The sequence below is a fragment of the Thermobia domestica genome, chromosome 7, assembly GCF_964235325.1.
Source record: "Thermobia domestica chromosome 7, izTheDome1.hap1.1, whole genome shotgun sequence".
Taxonomy (NCBI): domain Eukaryota; kingdom Metazoa; phylum Arthropoda; class Insecta; order Zygentoma; family Lepismatidae; genus Thermobia; species Thermobia domestica.
In genome coordinates this window covers 81,330,823-81,352,089 of record NC_137460.1, presented here as the reverse complement: position 1 = coordinate 81,352,089, position 21,267 = coordinate 81,330,823, and the positions used below count along the sequence as shown (strand labels likewise).

The window sequence follows — 21,267 nt, the reverse complement described above, 5'->3', positions numbered from 1 at the left end:
TTTGAGAGATATTGTTAAACATGTGTCAAATTTAAACGCCTTTAACACACACAAGGAATGAAGTAGTAACTATTTGTGCACATTAAATGAAATACTGGAAAGAACTCTTTAAAATGACTTCAAGTTTAGAAGGATCAGTTAAACAGTGTTGCCACAACAGAAGAGAGAAAAATTGAGTTTGGAAATAGTGCAATAACTTCGAAAAAGTCCCTAGTACAGTATAGGTTTAAATGCATAGAGGAAATCAGTATGTCATAAGGAGCATTGTCACGTTTATTTGAGATCGATAAGTCAAGTACTTACCAAGATATTCGGTACTCTGTAAAAGCTGAGAATTTTGTGCTGTACAAGATGGTAACGCTGTTTCAAAATTCCCTTTTTTTCCCTCAGCGTTGGAGAGATCGTGAAGAAATGATTAAAATGAAATAAAACATAAACCAATGGACATACAATGAAATGAAACCCATTTGAGTCCTTGAAGGGACTAATTAAACGTAATGTGAATATAAATTGTTCTTGAGTTAGTAATATCAATTCAAATTTTAACAGGATGGTAGAAATACGTTTACGAGACCTACCTAATAGCTATTTCGTGCAGTGAATATACTTATTCTCGTGCAACTTTAGGGGAGTAATATCGAAACAATTCAATATTATCTGTAAATATTACCGACTTGTTATTATTTCTTTTTTAAACACGAATGAATGAAAAAAGTAAGAGTGTTCCAATTGAAGCAATACAAAGGATGATTTGTGAGCACAATTTCTTTGGCTGTATTGCAGCTGTTGGGTGTAGCCAAGTGGTGTAATCAAGATAATTATTCACTTTCTTCGTTTGCACGTCTAAGAGGATCATTCGGAAGCATTGTTCAAGAAATTGTTCATATAAGAAATGCAAGAAGTCATTATAACTGCTATGCCGATGATCACTAACAAAATGTTAAATATTGCTTTGCGTTGACGTAACCCATATCGGAATAGTTCCCCAAGTCCTTGGCATTACCCATCAGGTCATGAAACAAATTTCTTTGTGTAGTATACTTTATACAGATGAACTCTCACTTAGGAACTTAAAATTTTAAATTCATTGGCCCTAACTGACATTTTTTTATTTATTATTATTTTGCTACCATATTATAAATAGCTACAAAGGTTAGCTGTATGAGTTGTAGCCTATATGCACCAATGAAATAGGCATTTCTTTCTGGAAGTACCTAATTATATGTACCATAAAATTCGTCTATTTTTTAAATTTCTACTTTGCAGCCAACTTTTCAAACTGCACGTTATCTTTTGTATTTGTCAGCTCATTTATTGAATGTATAGTTACAAATCATCAAATAAGTTTGAAACGCGCTACTGCCTTTCATGTGAAGCTCAACATAATATTTTAAGTACATTTTTAGGAAGATTTCTCGTGCAGCTTTACTTTTGCCGTACAACTCGAAATAATTGTTCAAAAATTACAATTCTTTACAAATTCCTTATTATTGTTTACTAAATGATTTGCGCTGGTCGACATGGGAACATGTCAAATGGAATAGTTAAATTTCAAGGGGACCATCATAATCAATTGTTGAAAAATTAAAATTCTTCTAGGATTTGCGTGTAAATACGGCGTCCGGATGTATGCATAAAAACTGCAATGCAAAAAAACAAGAAACAACCTTTGCTAGTAGGCCACTAAAAAGCAAGAATGCTATCTAACCGAGTCACAGCAGGGCCAAACTGAAGGGCATCTCTAGAGAGGGGGTGAGTCCGAAGGGAGCAGGTGCGTCAGCGAAGGTTGCTATATGCAAAAATAAGGATAGTGAAATGAGTGGATTTTTGTAATGATATGAGTTTCAATAATACTTGTAGCGTTCCACTTGTAAACATAAAATACAACTTATGTACACTGTGCACAAATACAACACCGGTGGAAAATAGTTTCTAATACAACCATCATTTATATGCACTCACTTATTTTATCCCTAGTAAAGTACTCGTAAGAATTTTACACTATACTCCGCGCCACCCGAATTGGTGTGTGGCATCAACCAATAAACTCACAGTGCACTGTTACTAAACCTTCAGGGAGGAATCAAATCATTCATAATTAATTTTGTTCGTATTTGTGGACAATTATGAATGAATAGGTTCCTCCCTAAAGGTATAGTAACAGCGCACTACTATCTTGTTGGCTGATGCCACACGCCAATTCGAGGGACGCGAACTATAGTAATCTATACTTGTAAACATAAAATACAGGTGTATTGCTTTGTATTTAACTCTATCGCTTGCAGAAAATTGTTGTTTATGTCTTTTCATGCAAAATACGGACTTTTACCTGTAAATCTTTCAAAATTTGTTGCGCCAAAAGTGAAAAAGCACCATATTTACTATAAATTCAAAGGTAAATAAATTGATCAAAATGCAAGTACTAGCAAGTAGTAAGACTGAAGTAATGTACTGTACACTGGCTCACGCACAACAATGCGTGATACGTTTGTAATATAGTGCTGATGGGATTCACTAAAATTTTACTTAGGTGTTTTTTTTTCTTTCTTTTTGTCCTTGAACATAAAATATGAGTTAGGATACGTAGGTTGACTTTGGTTAGCTTAGTTTAGTATACATTTAGTAAACTCCTTCTATGATACTGCAGCAAACGTAAAAATTTGTGAATTTTGCATTATTATCACAAAAATCATTGGTTCAAGTTTTCTCTTACATACACAATTGCTAGGTCGTAATTACTGAATGTCTAAAAATGTTTTATACGGCATCATTCTGCAGTGAATTGTGTTAACGAAATTTAAAATATGGCTTTTTTTTCGATTATCGGTATGCAATAATAACAATTATTGCATCGTTTCTGCGTTCGTTTGCGATTCGCAAATTTTGCGAACATTATTACAAAATTAGACTCATATACTGTTATTTAGCGTGGCACATAGACTGTTATTTGTTATGGTACCAATAGCTTCTAATGTTTGCAATTAGTATTTAGATGTACCGCTACGTACAACATTATGTCCTAGCAACTGTTCGGAAAATTTTTTGCAATATATTGTACGACAGTCACTTCGAAAGTTCTGCACACTGAAAGATGTTATGCAAACTAATAATTTATTGTACAAAATATCTTTACAGGCGTTCAATACAATCTTCATACTTGTTTATGAAAACTTCCCAACATTTGGCAAATTCTGTATTCTGGATAGGGCACCTTCATTGTAGAGATGTCTGATCACTCGGGTCACCTCACTGAAAGCTTCATCAATCGAATCAAAACGTTTTCCACAGAGTGGGTCTTTTAATTTGGGAAACAATTCAAAGTCTGGTGGGCTCAAATCAGGACTATATTGGGAAGGAAAGTATTTCCCATCCATACTTGTTAAGTGTCACTCTTACTTGTAGAGCAGTATGCGGCCTTGCATTATCGTTCAGAATACACCATCTGCAAGAATGTCGGGATTTCTTTCAATACTTTACGGATGCAAAACATTTTGCAGAAACAGCTTGTAATATACGCCTGGTATAGACGTCCCCTATGTCACTCCCCTGTGATCTCCATTCGTATCATACGCGAAGATCATCGTGAGTAAAACGTTTGATTGTTGCTAGCAGAATTTCTTCGGGTGTGAAGAGTCTGAACTGTTTTAATGTGACGACTGAAACTTCAGTTCTGGTTCAAACTCTCGTATCCAGGTTTCATCAATTGCAACAGTCGTTTGAAAAGCTGATCTCCTTCTGTTTGATAACGTTGAAGCAATTTTTCTGCGATTCTTTTGCAACATACTTTCTGCTCTGTACTCAGATCATGCGGAACCCATCTCGTCTTCATTTTCAGCTTTTCGGTAATAATTTTGTAAAGTGAAGTGACAGATATTTTGGTCTCATATGCAATTTTCTTACATATTTTCGTCAACCCTCTCTCAAAATGTCATTCACAATAATCTCAGGAGTGTAGTCTGTTGCAGTTGATGGTCGTTCACATCTTGAGGTGTCCGCAATGATTACACGACCTTCACGGAAACGAGCTGAGCACCGAAATACAGTGCTATGATCCACTACACTATTTCGACAAACCTCCCGCAAAACATTGTAAATTTCAGTTGAATTCTTTCCACATAGGGTTTCGATGTTGATATAGGAACGCTTATCATGCGCATATACACTGTCGCTGAAATGCCTCCTCCATACGGACAAAAGCCCGTGTGAGTTTGCAACTTTGTTCAGTTCAAATAGATGAAATGATAGTTTCTAGTGACCACCATGCATGGGTTTGCACGTATTTTTCCGAGAATAATCGCTTTTCAGACATATCATTTTGCATTATATCATAATTCTGTATTCAATTATTGTGAACCATTGTACAAAAAACAAAAGATTTTGATTGAATTATAATAGGAAAATACTGTGGTTAAGCATTCTTAAAGTTAAACTGCGAGGGCACGGTTGCTCAGTGGTAGAACACTTATCTCTGGTGCGTGGGGTCCCTGATACGATTTCCGATCCAGTAAGTTTGCGGTGGATAACATCATGTCCATGGGGTTGTCGGGAATTCTCGCTTTCTCTCACATTCTCATCCTATTAATTCTTCTATCATCAGTCATTTGCCTTAATCATTGTCTCCCTTAGCCTAAATGGCTTAAACGTGGGACGTTATACAGAAAGTTACGCTGCGCTAAGTAATACGATGTCGTATATAATTTGCAGAAGAACTATGGAATATTCTTTACACAGTATGTTTACACTATTTTATTTACAAGCATACCCACCTTTGCTAACGCGCCTGGTTCCTATAGACACCTTGATTTTCCACTACTTTGGCCCAGCCCTGACTTGGTTAAATACTTCCTTGTTTTTTGTGGCCATCCAGCATAGATTTGATTTTTTTTACACTCTATTCGTTTACTCGTCAACTCACTACGGATCCAATCGATCATGGACCCACCAGGTTCTTAATTTCCGATCAGATACATTTCCTGTTTTTAATGGACATCTAACAGGGGTTGTTTGGTGTTTGTTCCATTATAGCTTTTATGGCATATTTCTACGTGCTGTACTTTTACTCGTAACGTTTGGGTCCTCATAAGGGAGTCGGCACCTATGAATCCATAAATGCAACTCACTACTTAAAAACAATTTATACATTATTTGTAGTTAATTTCGTGGTGAATGAAATACAAAATAAGTTGTGTATGGTCCCCTAAAATTGGTCAGTACGTATAAATATTGGATGATCTGAAAAATTTTGCTACCATTTAACAGAACTTAGCCTATATATTTTCTATTCAAATTTTATAACTATTAATATCTACGTTTTATTGTCTTTTCCAACTTATATTCAGGAGAAACAAATTAAATTAAAGAAATATATATTTATGATGATCAAGAAACAATTATTTGTAACATACATTACAAAATTCATGAAACAGAAAAAATATTCTGTTTCCTTATTTTAAATATTTTGCTTTAATTCAGCATGTCACAGAATATAACTTGTGTCACAAATTAGTACTTTAATATTTCTCCAAGGCAGAGGGAAAAAAGGGAATTTTGAAACAGCGTTACCATCTTGTACAGCACAAAATTCTCAGCTTTTACAGAGTACCGAATATCTTGGTAAGTACTTGACTTATCGATCTCAAATAAACGTGACAATGCTCCTTATGACATACTGATTTCCTCTATGCATTTAAACCCATACTGTACTAGGGACTTTTTCGAAGTTATTGCACTATTTCCAAACTCATTTTTTCTCTCTCCTGTTGTGGCAACACTGTTTAACTGATCCTTCTAAACTTGAAGTCATTTTAAAGAGTTCTTTCCAGTATTTCATTTAATGTGCACAAATAGTTACTACTTCATTCCTTGTGTGTGTTAAAGGCGTTTAAATTTGACACATGTTTAACAATATCTCTCAAAAAGTATGCAACACTGATCTGCGAGTGTCATCTCTTTCGTCTTTGTTTTCATTGCTGATTCGAATTATGATATTAAATTTAGGTCATTCCATTTAAAAAATCATAACTTTATATTGGGTTGGCCACACTGTTCACCTAGTGATGTTACCCAATACATGGATAGATGTCCCCCTTCCTGTAGTTGCTTTGTACCAAGTTTCGCTTCACCCACTCTCTTAGTTCCTCTGTTATAAAGGTGGGACATTATAAATGGTGCACCCGGTATATATATATATGGTGTTTCAGATAAAACGTACAGTGCTTATAAATCCGAAATGGCTGAGAATAAAAAGATGAAACAAAAACTGAGGTAGAAACGATGATAAAGCATATCAAGTGATGTTGTGGTGACCTCAGGAAAATCCGTGAAGGGGGCCCAGGTGCCAACTTCAAACTGATACAGGACTTTTTGCGGCCATTTTGAAAACGGTGCCCCAAATCGAAAATTGTTTCCTACAAAAGTTGTTTCGTATTTCAAGGACTATTGAATAAGGTATGATTCAATACATGTTCCCATTTGAAAATTTGAAGTTGGCCCCTGGGCCCCCTTGAAGGAGGGCCCTGTGGGTCACCACGACAATACCATGTGATGCGCCTTATGACATTTTCCTATCTCAGTTTTTGTTTCATCTTTTTATTCTCAGCCATTTCAGATTTATAAGCACTGGACGTTTTATCTGATATAGGACCCACTTTTTGTGACCATTTAAAAACGGTGGCCCAAATCGAAAATTGTTTCCTACAAAAGTTGTTTCGTTTTTCAAGTACGTACTATTGAATGAGGTATGATTCAATACATGTTCCTATTTGAAAATTTGAAGTTGGCCCCTAGGCCCCCCTGAAGGAGGGCCCTGGGGGTCACCACAACAACACCATGTGATGCGCCCTATAACATTTTCCTATCTCAGTTTTTGTTTCATCTTTTTATTCTCAGCAGTTTCGGATTTATAAGCACTGGACGTTTTATCTGAAACACCCTGTGTATATTTGGTCTAGGAATTAATTCGTGCGGGTGGACAAGAGATGGCGCAACGAACGGAGCGTCCCACAGGTCCGTGTATCCACACATGTGTTGCAAACCCCTGTCATCGCGTATCGTTCGTAGTATAGGGCAGTGGATTAAAGCGTCAACAACACCAGTTTGTAGTTAAGTGAACATGGCGCAATTTGTGCCTGATAAAGTGTTTTTGCGGGGTGTCCTGCTGCATTACTTTAACATGCAGAAAAGTGCGACTGAAAGTCATCGTATTTTGGTGGAAGTGTATGGTGACCATGCTCTAGCTGAGCGAACGTGTCAGAAGTGGTTTGCACGGTTTAGAAATGGTGATTTCGGCTTGGCAGACCAAGAGCGAGCTGGACAGCCAAAACAATTTCAAGACGAAGAATTGACAGCATTGCTCGAGCAGGATTCGTGTCAAACGCAGGAACAACTTGCAGCAGCATTAGGCGTTGATCAAACAACAGTCTCCAAACGCTTGAAAGCCATGGGAATGTTTGAAAAGATGTCACATTGGGTTCCACATGAATTGAAAGACAGAGACGTTGAAAGACGAAGAACCATTTGCGAATTGCTACTTCAACGACAGAGCAGAAAGGGGTTTCTGCATCGAATTATTACGGGTGATGAGTAGTGGATCCATTACGAGAACCCTAAACGAAAAAGGCCTGGGTGAAACCAGGTGAACCAGGTCCATCACAACCAAAACGAGATATTCACTGTGCAAAGGTTATGCTGTGCATATGGTGGGATATGAAAGGTGTGGTGTACTATGAGCTGCTGCAACCGGGTGAAACTATGAATGGAGAACGTTATCGACGACAATTAATGCGTTTGAAGCAAGCTCTGGCCAGAACACGACCAGAATGGGAGAACAGACATGATAAACTTATTGTTCAACATGATAACGCTCGCCCACATGTCGCAAATCCGGTCAAAACCTATTTAGAAAATGTCGGATGGGAAGTTTTACCCCACCCGCCGTATTCACCAGACGTTGCTCCTTCGGACTACTACTTGTTCGATTGCATGAACAACGATTTGATTGGACAGCGGTTTACTTCTTCAGAAGATATCGAAACATGGGTCTCTGATTGGATCGCTTCCAAGGATGAGGACTTCTTTCGCCACGGAATCCGTACATTGCCTGACAGATGGGCGAAAGTGGTGGCTAGCGATGGACAATATTTTTCTTAAGGTATTTATGTATTTTGTGTTTGTACTACAGCTTCAATGTGTGCGTACCAACCGCACGAATTAATTCCTAGACCAAATATATATATATATATACAAATACAAATACAAAACAATTCTAGTTGATATGTTTGTTTTCTGTCAACAAACACTTCACGTTATATATCAATCACTTACGTAAGTGTAGAAGCACTGTCAGATCTACCATACAGAAATATTTCCTTCTTGATAAGATCATTACGTAGAATGAGAATTAAGCCAAATGCGAATTTGCATGTAGCCTAAAATGGCAGATGTAACTTCTATCTACATGTGAACTACACCGTATCTTGTAACTTTTCCATTAATATTTGGACTTCCTACGAAAACTATGAAGTTGTGCCTCAGAAAAATGTGGAATATGAAATTTTGTCTCACTGCTGGAGTTTAAAACCTTAATAAACATGTTTATTACTTTAGGGGCCCCAGTTGGTGTTTTACTGAAGTGAGGCGCAGATTACATTCTGCTTTATCTTATAAAAATGCACCAGCATCTTACGTAAATTATTTTAAGTTATTTGTGAAAATAGTGAGGTAGGTCCATTCTGTGCTTCACTTCTAAAATTAAGGGAACGATATTTGACACAGTCTAAAGTTTTAAGAAATATATATTATTTCTGGGGGCCTTAATAGTGAACATTTACCAAAATGGGTCATAGAGTAAGGAAGTTTTATCTTCAAGTGGGCCTCCTCCAACGGCGAGGAGTTTGTGTGTCAGTTACCCCCTGTCCCCCAAAATTCCAACACTGTATGAATGACAACTGATAAAGTGGTAGGTGAATTGACTGAAATGGTTTATAAATCGTAATATTGAAGTTAAAAAAAAATGTGAAGAAGCGCCCCCGATTCGGAACAAGCCATGAAGGCCCAAGGACTGTGTGGTGGTAAGGCTTCACGCTTTGGCATACATAGGACTCAGCACCACTCTTCTGTCGCTTTTCTTCTGAACTTCTCCAGATACCCATTTTACAAAGGCTGTGTAATACCCCTAAGACGTATTAGAACGACTAAACCTGGAGTTTACGATTTGTGGTAGACCCCATATCAACTGCGCCTCCGCGGCTGTATAATATTCAGGTGCTAGAACTTCTTTTGACAATGACATATGTGTTAGTATCTACTACTCACGATTTTTTTTTTCTCTCTCTCTCTTTATTTCAGACATTAACTCCTTGTGATGTGGATGAGGTAGTATGTTCAACATTGAAAAATCCAAATCCTGTGCAGGCAAAACAGCCAGCTAATAGTGATGACAGTCAGTCCCAAGATACTTCTTCCAAGTCCAGTGACAAGCAGCAAGACCACAGCTGAAACATTGCTGCTGGTAGCAGTGAAGGAACATGGCTGTGAATCAGAATTTCTCCTGAGTGGTGCTAAGCGATGTTGCAGTTAAAAACCAATCTCAGGTTTCAACACAATAATATACAATCAATTGCCTTAAAATTGTCGAAAATAAGTTCTGGCATTTTATGGCTTATCTTATCTAGTGAAAATCAATCATAACTTAAAATGCAGATATGTATGTATATATATATGCTATAAAGTTATGTTTCGAGAATTTTCGTAGCGTGCAAAATCAATGTATAAATTAGACCTTAAGTAATCTCATGAGCATGCAGTCGTCGACTGACTCGCTAAAATATGCTTGTACAACATCGATCTACCATCGAGTGCAATGCTACATTTTCACTGTGATCTCTCTTTTGTCCCGCCATCTATCTGGTGTTATGGAGCTTCAACTATACATGTGTTCGTTATGGATCATGTTCTAAGTAATCCTATGAAAAGTTTGAGAAGAAAGACTAGTAAACAGTCTTCATAAAAACATCAGGCTAAATATATCAGTGGAGGCTTATGAGGGGAATCACAGCGATAAAAATTTTAATTTTATTCCTATAAATTAAGAGAGAGAGAAAAAAAAAAGCTGTGTGCAAGAATTTGTGCATTAAGTAAGCTTTTTTCCCCTAACTTGAAGCGAAAATATTTAAATTTTTACAGATGTTACCTCATCAGGAGCCGCCAATAATTTCACTTTACCGATAAGGATGTTCATTTGTTATTTGTAAATAGTGGTAAATAAAATAAAATAGAAGTTAATAATAATAGTTTAGTATGGCGAGATGAACCACGCTTATCACAAGTATTACATTTTCATATTAAAAGCTGATTCCATGACAAGGCAAAAACAGTGGAAGGATGTATTCATGACGCAATACTTGATATGTACCATCGGCTTCCACCGTTGGCCAGATGAACATTGCCAACAAGATTTCCATTATTGGTTGTGCAGCTCTAACCGTTAATAGTGAGTGTTGGCACCGTTTTGCCGAATCAGCAGACGCCATCAGCCTCTCGTAAAGCATCTCTCTGTTACTATTCCAGTTATTGGTTATTCCATTTTAACTGGTAGTGAGCCAGCAATTTCGGCGACCAATTGTTCATGGGGAATATCTTAACTTTTTGACTCATTTGTAGCTTGTTAATTTAGTTACATATGCGATAAAATGCAATTGCTGCTGCTTTTTTTAATTCATATTATGTTCCTGTTTAAAAATATTTTAAATATGTGCTTATTTGACTTACTTTAATATAGTATTATATCTAAGACAATGTATATCAAATAAGATTTTCATATATTTAAATTTTGCTTTTATTTTATGTAATATACTGTAAACTTCATTAAGTATCTACAATGTGTATATTATGTACTACTACACGTATGTAGTGTATCTGTGGATACTAATTCGTAGTTTGAGTTGCATGTATGTTCGATATTCCTTCAGTTGACTCTCAAGGAAGATTATAGAAACGCTACTCCGGAGGCGAGACCCAGCGTAAGCTAAGATACTCATCTGCATAATACTAGAGGGTGACGTGTACTCATGCTTAAGATAGATTAGGGTCCTAAAATTCCATAATGTTGTCTCGTATACAAAGTTACAAAATATGAATTTGGACATAAAATCCTTTATCGCTAGCACCTAGACTATACGAGTTGGAATTTGCAATGTAACGTAAGATTTGAACATGTGACCCCACCGGGAATCGAACCCGAAATCACTCATGGACGACAAGAGTTAGCTGTTATCTACTTGGCAATATGAAAAACTTGGTAATACGGGTATCGTTAGACCGTTATTTACAAACAGTACAGAAATTTCTATAGGTCCTGAGATCAGTCTCAAAGTTAGAACATCAAATACGTAATTTCAAATGCAACTAATGAAGTTGTTTCTGATTCATCTTTTTACTTTCTTATTTATTTGACGTCTAAAATATTATGATTGAAATATCTATTGAACACAAACAAAGGATGTTTCTCGTTTCTTATGTTTCTCGTTTCGCATGTTGACATGCATTATACAAACATTGTTAAACATCAAATGGTAGTGTTCGGGACCTCTCGGCCAATTTCAAAAAACTCAGCAACATTTTCTGGTAAAGCGAAGTCAAGCCAGAGTTGTTGTAGGAGCATCGCTCTGGTCACAGGATCATCTTCGGTACTGCAAGGTGATTACAGCAAAACACTATCCTATGGAAAGACGCCTAGAGCTTAAGTTGCACGGTTGTAAGACACAATGGCAATCTCAGGTGCAATGTTTAAAACTTTAATAAAGCAAGAGTGAGATGTTTACATGTTAAAGTTATAAAATTATTTATACAGAATAGTTTCATAAAATTCGACCAAGTTCTAAACAGATAGTGTAATATTACCTTTTCTTAACTTATAAATGTACTAAGTTCAAGTTCATTGCATGTTGCTTTCTGTACATTACCAAGTTTTAAGTCCCACGTAAGTGTGATAAATTTGACAGAACTTTTGTAAAGTCAAATATTTGAGCCTACAATTTGCGAAGAAAGAGCATACTTGCTAAATAACTACATTCTTTGCTAACAAAACTTTCTATGAGTTGGTGAAACGTATACTCTCAGAACTAAGAGCCCAGTATTAAGTTTCAAATTCTTTCTTCAACCAGCCAGGTAGCCTTACATGAAGATGGCGTTCGAGTATTTCCAAGACGATGAGATCCCATTTCCAGGAGATTTATGTCTTTTTCTAACCTAGCTCTTGACCTTGGGGTCACTTGTTTCTGATCAAAGCATGTTTTCTTTCTGTTCTTGTTATTACCTGCTTCTGACTTCTGCTGGTTAACGTGGTTTTAAATTAACCTTGGTCATCATTGTTTGTAATATCTATAATTTTTGCAGAATTCAAATTTTTATTATTTAATATTTTAATGTTATTTTTGTTTTAATCGCGCTAACGGTTAGCGTGCGCACCTTTGGCGTGAGAGACCCGAGTTCGATTCCCAGTGGAAGCTATGTGGTTCAGATTCTACTTAAGATGTAGGCCCACGTCTCATGCTGCTGAAAACAATGCTAAACTCAAAATCAAATCAAAACAATTTTGTTTTAATCGCATAGCGGGCGTGTTTTCATCTACAATACGAACAACTAGTTCCAATAACAACAACAATTATACACTCAAGGTCGATTATTCAATCTCCGTCATTTAGTCCCTGTACATAATAATAATCAAATTGAGTGAAGGAGTTTTTAAAGCTCATAACCTTCTATTCAATGGTGGAAATTTTTTTGTTGAAATTGAAAACTTCCGCCCTTTGACACAAATAAGTTGTTTATTTCATTTCAAACTTGTTCTTGTCTAACATCAGCCTATAAGCATGTTCTGCCAAATTAAAATGAGCATATCTATATGTCGCCTTCTTAATATTTTGCGTAATGAATACTTTTAAATGGACTTATTCTGAAGTAGCGTTCTTAGATTAGACTAGGCAACACTACTTAGTCTTGACTCCGGAGTAGCACTTTGGGACTCCTAGTTAGTGAGAAATGTGCTATTTAATCAAATTGCTGTGCCAAAGTACGTATTAATTTCTAATATATTATTTATTATTACTTTAAGCAGCTCAAAACCAGTTGTTTTAAGAATAAAATATTTATAAGGAGTTCTCTATAGAGGTCGTAGAAATGAAAAGAGTAACACCTTTGTAAAATGTGTTAAATTATTAAGAATATCGGACAATATTCGTAGAAGTATGCTAGAAGTACATTAAATTATAACGTAGATGTGTCATCTCCAAAAGATGTAGTTAGTGAATTTCGTACCTTGAATTCGTTAAAAAAAATAATCTGATCACGCATCTTTTTGTAAATGTTAATGGTTAAAGCCTCCCCTCTTTCAATTACCTTCTTAACCGTTGTTAAAGATAACTTCAAAAGTTCATTTCAACTACTGAAAAAATCTCCAATAACTTTCTAATGGATGAGCATTTTTTTTCCCCCGATGCACACACTGTGACTCAATTCGATATAAAGACAACTGTAGTTTTATTTATTGCACAATTCACTCAGAAATTATTAACAGAACAGTTTAATTAAAAGGAATCCAATTGTGAGTTTCGCCTTGCAAATAATAACTTCACTTGTATAATGAACAGTTAAAGAAAAATGTCTCTGGACTTAGGAAATTTAGAAAGTAACTTAACACTTCTGTGATGGCAGCTAAAACAAAATTGCTTTCCTAATATTTCTGCGTTTTGCACTTCTTAAAAACTTTACTCCTGAATAGAACCAGGTAAATTTGATCTCAAATTAAAGAATGCATTTGTGTTGCATTTAGTTTCTTCTTTTATAACAATATAATTATGTCACAGTGTTCCAATAAATAAATAAATAAATAAATAAATAAAATACTGAAAGATAGAAATGAATTTTTCAACCGTAACGTTTTTGGTCTTATTTATGTAACATATTTGATTAGGAAAGTGAGTTATTCGAGTAAAAACAGTTTCTATGTATTATCATCGTACAGTATTTTTCGAATTTGCAAAATGTGGTACTTGTTTTATATATATCTTTTATACAAGTCATTTAGAAATTCTGGGATTTCTTTTATTGCGTGTCGTACAGAATAGAATAAAGAAAAAAAAATGAAAAGAAGGGCATCTTTCAATTCGTTTTGAAATATGCTTCAAAGAACACATATTATTTACTAGTTCGATGGTCTGTTTCAACTGAACTACGTCGTCTTTTGAGTTTTAGTCTGCTGCTAGTAAATTGGTTTTATTTAGTGCTGCAAACCACTCGTTTCAAATATATATATTAGGATATACTAGGTCACCCTGCATTTATTTTAACGAGACCTTTGTTTTAGTCGTTATACCTATAAATAGATAAAGAGAAACTTAGAATTAAATAAACGATATTAAAAAAAAAGTTAGTGTATCAGTTTGACATGTTGCTGGTGGTAAGTGTACATTTGTTTCAACTTCTGGATTTTTATAGTATAATTAATACTACATGATGTACGACTCGACGGTAGCCCCAGAAATTATTATGTAAAAAAGATTGTGTGCGTAATTTATAGATGAACGAAACAAAATTTGAAAATGACATTCCTATACGTATGAGAAATAAAATGAAATCACAAGAGATGCTGGAAATGTACTCTCCACTTTTGAACTCGTCGCATGTTTGTGAATGTCACTGCTGGATTGTATGGTGGATATTCTCCGTAAGACGGTCCACCAAACTGCTTCGGAAACATTCTATGACATCTCTTAATGGAATCACTAATTCAATATTGTTCACAGTAAACAAGTAGTATTGTACTTTTTTTTTCATGGCTACCTTCGAGTAGATACCCATTACAATAATAGTACGAAACGTGAAAAGATTTTCGATAAAACCGTTACTTCATATTCAAATATGTGCCTAAAAACAAATATAAGGGTACGTGGTAACTAGTATTCCAGTAAATTTTCGGAGGATTGCAGCTGGAAATATTTACCAGTGAAAAAATATTTCATGTTACTATTTCTTACCCTGTATATTTGTGGTTATATATATTGTAACAAGAATGTTAAAATTGTTTTGAAGTTGTTTACACCATTAGTTCGAGTCTCTTGTAAATTAAGAAATACTGTATTTCTCTGTAGAAGTTAAGAATGTTGTTTACAAAAACAGTAGTTAGTACTGTTAAAGTAGGATGTTTATTATGAATAAAGATTATATGGCTGAAATTAGTATATTTAAATATTAGAATGCATAATCAAAATTATGTAATATTTCACACATCATATTTACATAATTTATGAGTATACGGGTTCTTAAAAAATTGTTATAAAAATGTTATAAGTAACAGAAAAATATAGAAAAATAAATAAATTTGCCTTAATAATAATAACTTTTGTTATAATAAATTGAATAGCTATCAAATTGTGCTGTAGTTGTAAGAAATCTGTATAGAACTCGAATATGGAATAAATTGTGTCTTGTGATACGTATCTGAATGTTAAATTGGGATGTTATCCTGAGTAAACTGTGATATCCTCATATTTGCGTGCAATTAATCTTTTAGACATGTGTGTTTCTGTAATCTTAATGCTATATGTTCTGTTATCTGTTTACGTGTTAAAGCAATAGTACTCACATGCTAGATATTATATTGCTACCTGGACTATATTCCGTATTGTTAATATAAATGCAAGAAAATAAACTTCTTTTCAATGGTTGCAATTAAGCAATAGATATAACAAAAAGTTGCAGTAGCTTTAAAAGTACCAACATGTATGTCCTTACGGTTACGTCAGAACGAGTTCATACGTTATACGGCAGCATTCAGTTGTTTCGAAAAATGTATGATAAAGACATTTCATTATAATAATATGAGATCGAAGATACTTGTTTACTTGTCAAATTAAGATTTATCATATTCAGAAATGTATCATTTGTCTTGTTTGCTGTCTTATGATAGCAAATATGGTTACTAGAATGTATTAGTCTGTTCTTTTATTTCTCTGTTTAATGTTGTGAATTTCTTGTATACGTTTGAAATACATCTTTTGGATTAGTAAGGATGAACTCATATGTCAAAAAATCAAGTGAACATGCTAAATAGGAAAAAAGATTTTAAGATTAGATTATTCTACTTCTACTTATTGTACTGTTTCTCATATTATCAGTAACGACAAATAACATTTGTTACTTCCTCTTGTTAAAAGGAATAAAATGTCAAAAAAAAAAAAAAAAAAAAAACTAAATTGTAAGGAAAACTTTGATGTTTTTCAAATGTCTATCGTTGAAAATACATTACATATTTATGTAGATAATAAAAATCACATCATTGTATTATTATAATAATGTGGTCATATTAGATTTTTTTGAGTAGGAAGAGACATGTCATTCGATATTATTATTAGAACTTTCGGCATGAAAACATATACATTGAATGGGAGAGCTATTGACATGAGAGTGTCATATGATTTATGATTCATCGGAATCTTGAATCTATACAACAAACCTAGTATCATTGAAAATTAAATAACTGAAATAACATTTTGGTCAGCATCTTATTGACCTTCTGGAATTAAACCATCGAGTAACTATAAGAGAAATGGACAGTGTTGTAAAATACATTGTTTTCTTAAAATGAATTACTTCCATTGTTTTAACCGATGATGGTAATTCATAATTTAAACTTTAATTTCTTAAAAGAATAATGGGTAAATTAAGTAAGAAAATAATGTAAAAATTACGTTTTCTGTTGAATATCTTGTGAATGCGAAAAAAAAAGAAATAATAATAAATTGTTGAATTTTCATAAATGTAATTACATGTATAGTATTTGAAAATATTATTGAAAGTTCTAAAACTGAATGAAATCTGAAGAAATTAAATAAAGTATTGTTCAGAAAATCAAGTTCATGAGTTATTTTTACTGGTAATCGCTATCTTGTCAAAGGTTCCAGGTATCCAAAGCAACGGAATAAGTAAACTCTTGGCAAATGAGGTTCAACAAGTGTCAGTTGCTGACACACTCTCCATCACTTTCATGTCCCTTTTTCAAAACGAGGCAGCCTCACTCTTGGTTCCACAGGCAACTTTATGGAACTCAGTTACAATAAGCACTAAATCGAAATATGGAAATTGTTAGAGGGTTCGTTAATTGGAAACAACTGATCTCGTTTGAGGATACTAATACTGCAATAAATAATTAAGACAAGTAAATATTATGTTCCTGAGTAGTCGTTTTTGAAAACTTCGTAAAAAAATGTAGAAAGAAGTACACGAACAACATTAAAACATTGGGTAAAGACAGCCTATTCAACGATAATTTTGAGCAGAAGAACTCTGAGCATCCAGTTTCACGCGCCTGTGAAGTTACTTTCAGGAAGTGTTGAAGTGTTTACTAAGCAGTCGACTTGCTCAAAGTCCCACCAAGTAGGAAGTAGATCTTATGAATGCACATGATTTTAGAATATTATGTATAATGATCGTGAAGGAAAATAAATAAATCGACCAAGCTGGTTCTTAGGGTAGTGTATGGATCGAAAAAAAAAAATACTTTTTTCGAAATTGATTTTGCGATAGGGATATTTTTGTGTCTCTTTCCCTCAATATCACGAAACAAAATTCTTGTTGCGATAGGGATATTTTTGTGTGTCTTTACCTCAATATCACGTAACAAAATTTTTAAGTCGATTGGTGACGTCCTTCAGGTGACGACTCTGAATTTTTTAAAGGGATAATTTGTAGCTTTTTCACATTTAAAAAAAAAAAAAAAAACATGTGATATTTGATTAAAGGTAGGAATATTTTTTTTTGTTTGTTTCCTTTTTCCCTTAGTACGTAGAAAAATTTAAATTCGATAGGTCATATCGTTCAGGTGACGACTTGCCTGTAAAAATACGTTAAAATGTGTTAAAATTTGAGAAAATTTTATAATATACCAAAAATTTATGTCAATGTTTTCCTATTGTTTTACGGTAACAATTACAAAAAAGGCAATGAAAGGCTGTTTAAAAGTATCAATTGAAGTGTACGCAAGGCTTATGCAAATCATAATTCATTTTTATGTTTTTCATTTGTCGTTTTAATGATTTTGGCATTAAATTTTCAAGAAGAAAATACTTTTGCAGCTCTTCGCTTATTTCTAAACTGTAGTAATTACATACAGGGTGGTTCATTTAAAATTTGCCACTCCCTGTATCTCGTAATAGAGGGGTTTGTTTGAAAAATCCCGAAACAGGTCCACTTTAGTTTTGAGGGGGACGGGTAATTGTGGCAAATTCAGCGGCACAGTCCCATTCTCTACGGCCTAATGGCGAAACCTTCATTTTTCGTAAATGGCAACATGGGTCAAATAGCGTATCGTTTAAAAGAATATTTGATACTAGTTACGAAAACATGATTGTTTTGAAATTTCGCCCAATACGTTAGGGTTCACAAATGTTACCCATTAGAAACAGGAAATCTCAAAAAAGATTTTGCTTAGAGTTAGTAAACGTTATGAATGCCCTCAACTACTAATTGTGCTGAGAAAGCAATGTTAACTAGCTGCACTGTAAGAAACATTAGACGTGTAGCTCCATTTCCGGTGGTCTAATGGCGAAACCTTTATTGTTAAATGACATCTGTAAAGTAACATACCGTATAAAAGTCCCTTTGATTGTTAGTACATACCGACTAAGGCGACACGCGTTATGTTCATCACAACAGCTTGCGGGTGTTTCTGCTACTAGTGGATAAGAGAGTACTGAACAGTTTATAGGAAAAAAATGTCATTTTACAATTCAGTGTTACTATCATTTGTAAACGTTTCAAACGTGATTTCTCCCACAGTGTTGCGTACACTTTTCAAATAATAACCCTTTTGTAACAAAAATTATACAATACGTTCTTTTACAGATGTTGCCATTTAACAATGAAGGTTTCACCACTAGACCCCCGGAAATGGGGCGACACGTCTAACGTTTCTCACAGTGCAGCTCGTTGACATTGATTTCTCAGCACAATTAATAATTGAGTGCATTCATAACGTTTACTAACGCTAAACATAAGCTTGTTTGAGAATTCCTGTTTCTAATGGTTAACATTTTGAACGCGATTTCTCCTAACGTATTGGGCGAAATTTTAAAACAATCATATTTTCATAACTAGTATCAAATATTCTTTCAAACGATATGCTATTTGACCCATGTTGCCATTTACGAAAAATGAAGGTTTTACCATTAGACAGCAGGAAGTGGGGCAGTGCGGCTGAATTTGCCACAATTATCCGTCCCACTTAAAACAAAAGTGGACGGTTTCGAGGTTTTTCAAACAAACCCCTCTATTACGAGATACAGGGGGTGGCAAATTTTAAATGAACCACCGTGTATTTAGAAATAACCCAGAGCTCACTACGAAGTGGTGGCTGCAAAGCGAGTTCCGACTGGCCACATTGTCTACTAATGTCTAATATCTACTACTGATTAGCCTTGTACTCAGACCTCGATGAGATGTTTGGCATGTGCTGCTGTGATTTTAAGGTAGCCAGAATGAATTCATGTCGTGCCTGCGGTCCACACACAAAGGATGCCGCCTCAGTCACTAATTTTATCATTCTCTCCACGTTCTGTGTATGACAGTTCTTCAGATGCCATTGCTGTAATTTTAATATTCTCTTTATCTCCTCTAAGCTCAAATGTTTGGTAAGGAGGGCTCTGTCAGATTTACTGTTGACCAGTCAATCATATCAACTTAGGACGTGGCGTCTAAGTTCACGTTCTTTGGGACTTTAAATTCTCGAACAGTTGTTGTACCGCTACATGTTCGAACCTTCAAAATTCTTCGCCACCCCAATCGTCGCTTGTCAGGTTCACGTCCCTAGCCCTCTACATTATGAAAGTTTATGCTGCCACGTGGTTTTCCATTAAAAGAAAACCAACCTCTGGATACTAGTTTCATTATCTCGAGCAGTGACCAACTCAACGAAAGATGTAATCGATCCAGTTATATGTACGAATGCATACTTCAGTTATCCGGAAAACCTCCTATTTGCTTTGATTAGTGACGACAAGGGCAAACATAATACCTCTCGCTATTGAGGCAAGGTTTAACTGTTCACTTACATCGTATTCTGCAAGGGATAGTTCAAAATAACGACTGCCTATGTTATGATTCGATGTATGTATTTGAATTTGCTTATTTAGTTCGGATGGTTGGAGTTTAGTATACCTTTTCAGCACCGAGGCTATATAAGATGTAGACCTACAGTTTCAGGTGGAACTCGAACCACTGTAATGAGTTCAAATTTAGAAGCTGTTGTGTCAGGAATTCAACCCAGTACCTCGTGCAGAAAAGACGCGTGCCCAAGCTACTATACCAATGGGAAGATGTGACAGATTATATTATTATTTAATTACGTCTCACGATTATATTCCGAGAACGAATGAGCCTTCTACATAATATTTAGACGTATTATGTGTCCCTCGTGTATAAGACAAAAGCCAAAATAATATGTATATAATTATATATTAAATAATTTAAAGTGTTAAACTATAATAGGCCAACTTCATTGTCAAAATAGAATTGTAAAGTTAAAATGTAACGCTATTCTTTTTTTTTTCTTTTTTTTAATCTTTCCATACAGAAGGCTGTTTCCAAGGACCTTATAAAATAGAGGATCTGCCCTTACAACAAAATCTTGAAGCCATACGTCACAGTTTCGCCACCCCTACTCTGCCCACTCCGCCCAATAAGATCGCAATGTCTTGAGCCAACAATGATGGTGGAAACGAAAGTAGCCAATCAGACGATAGCAGATACGAGAGTATCCAATCAGAAGTGCTGATGTTCGGTTGTTTTTTGGCTTCAACGATTTAATAGGATGAAGATACATATGGGCAGATCCTCTATTTATAACATCCTTGGCTGTTTCATCCTTATGGTAGCAATTTGCAGTCGCCACCAGAGGCGCTACTTTCGCGTCAGCAATGTGACGCACGCAGTACAGAGTAGCCAGACACTTGTGTACAAGCCGTGCAGAGGAGAATGCCGCCGAAAATCTACCCTTTTTGGGAGGGCTACATTGTAGCACTTCCTGATATAGGCTACAGCTATAGTCGAATAAGAACACAGTTTCTGATAAGGGAATTAATGCAGCCATCCATCGCAATGCAAACCATTGCCATGCGTCGTCAAAAGGGGCACAAGAAGCAACCAGCTCCATAACGCAGTCAAGACGTCATTGCCAAGGTCCACCGGTTTGTGACCCAGGAGAATCCACCCACCCAA

The 21,267-nt window shown here is 35.2% G+C and overlaps 1 protein-coding gene across 1 annotated transcript in view; it reads left to right on the top strand.

Moving 5' to 3' along the window:
• Gorab (Golgin, RAB6 interacting) overlaps positions 1-16,909 on the top strand; it is a 144,639-nt gene extending 127,730 nt beyond the window's left edge. Inside the window, exon 6 of the mRNA XM_081764920.1 lies at positions 9,346-16,909. Within this exon, the coding sequence (XP_081621046.1) occupies positions 9,346-9,495 (150 nt within the window). The 3' untranslated portion in view covers positions 9,496-16,909. The remainder of the gene's footprint in view (positions 1-9,345) is intronic.
• The last annotated feature ends 4,358 nt before the right edge of the window (positions 16,910-21,267 follow it).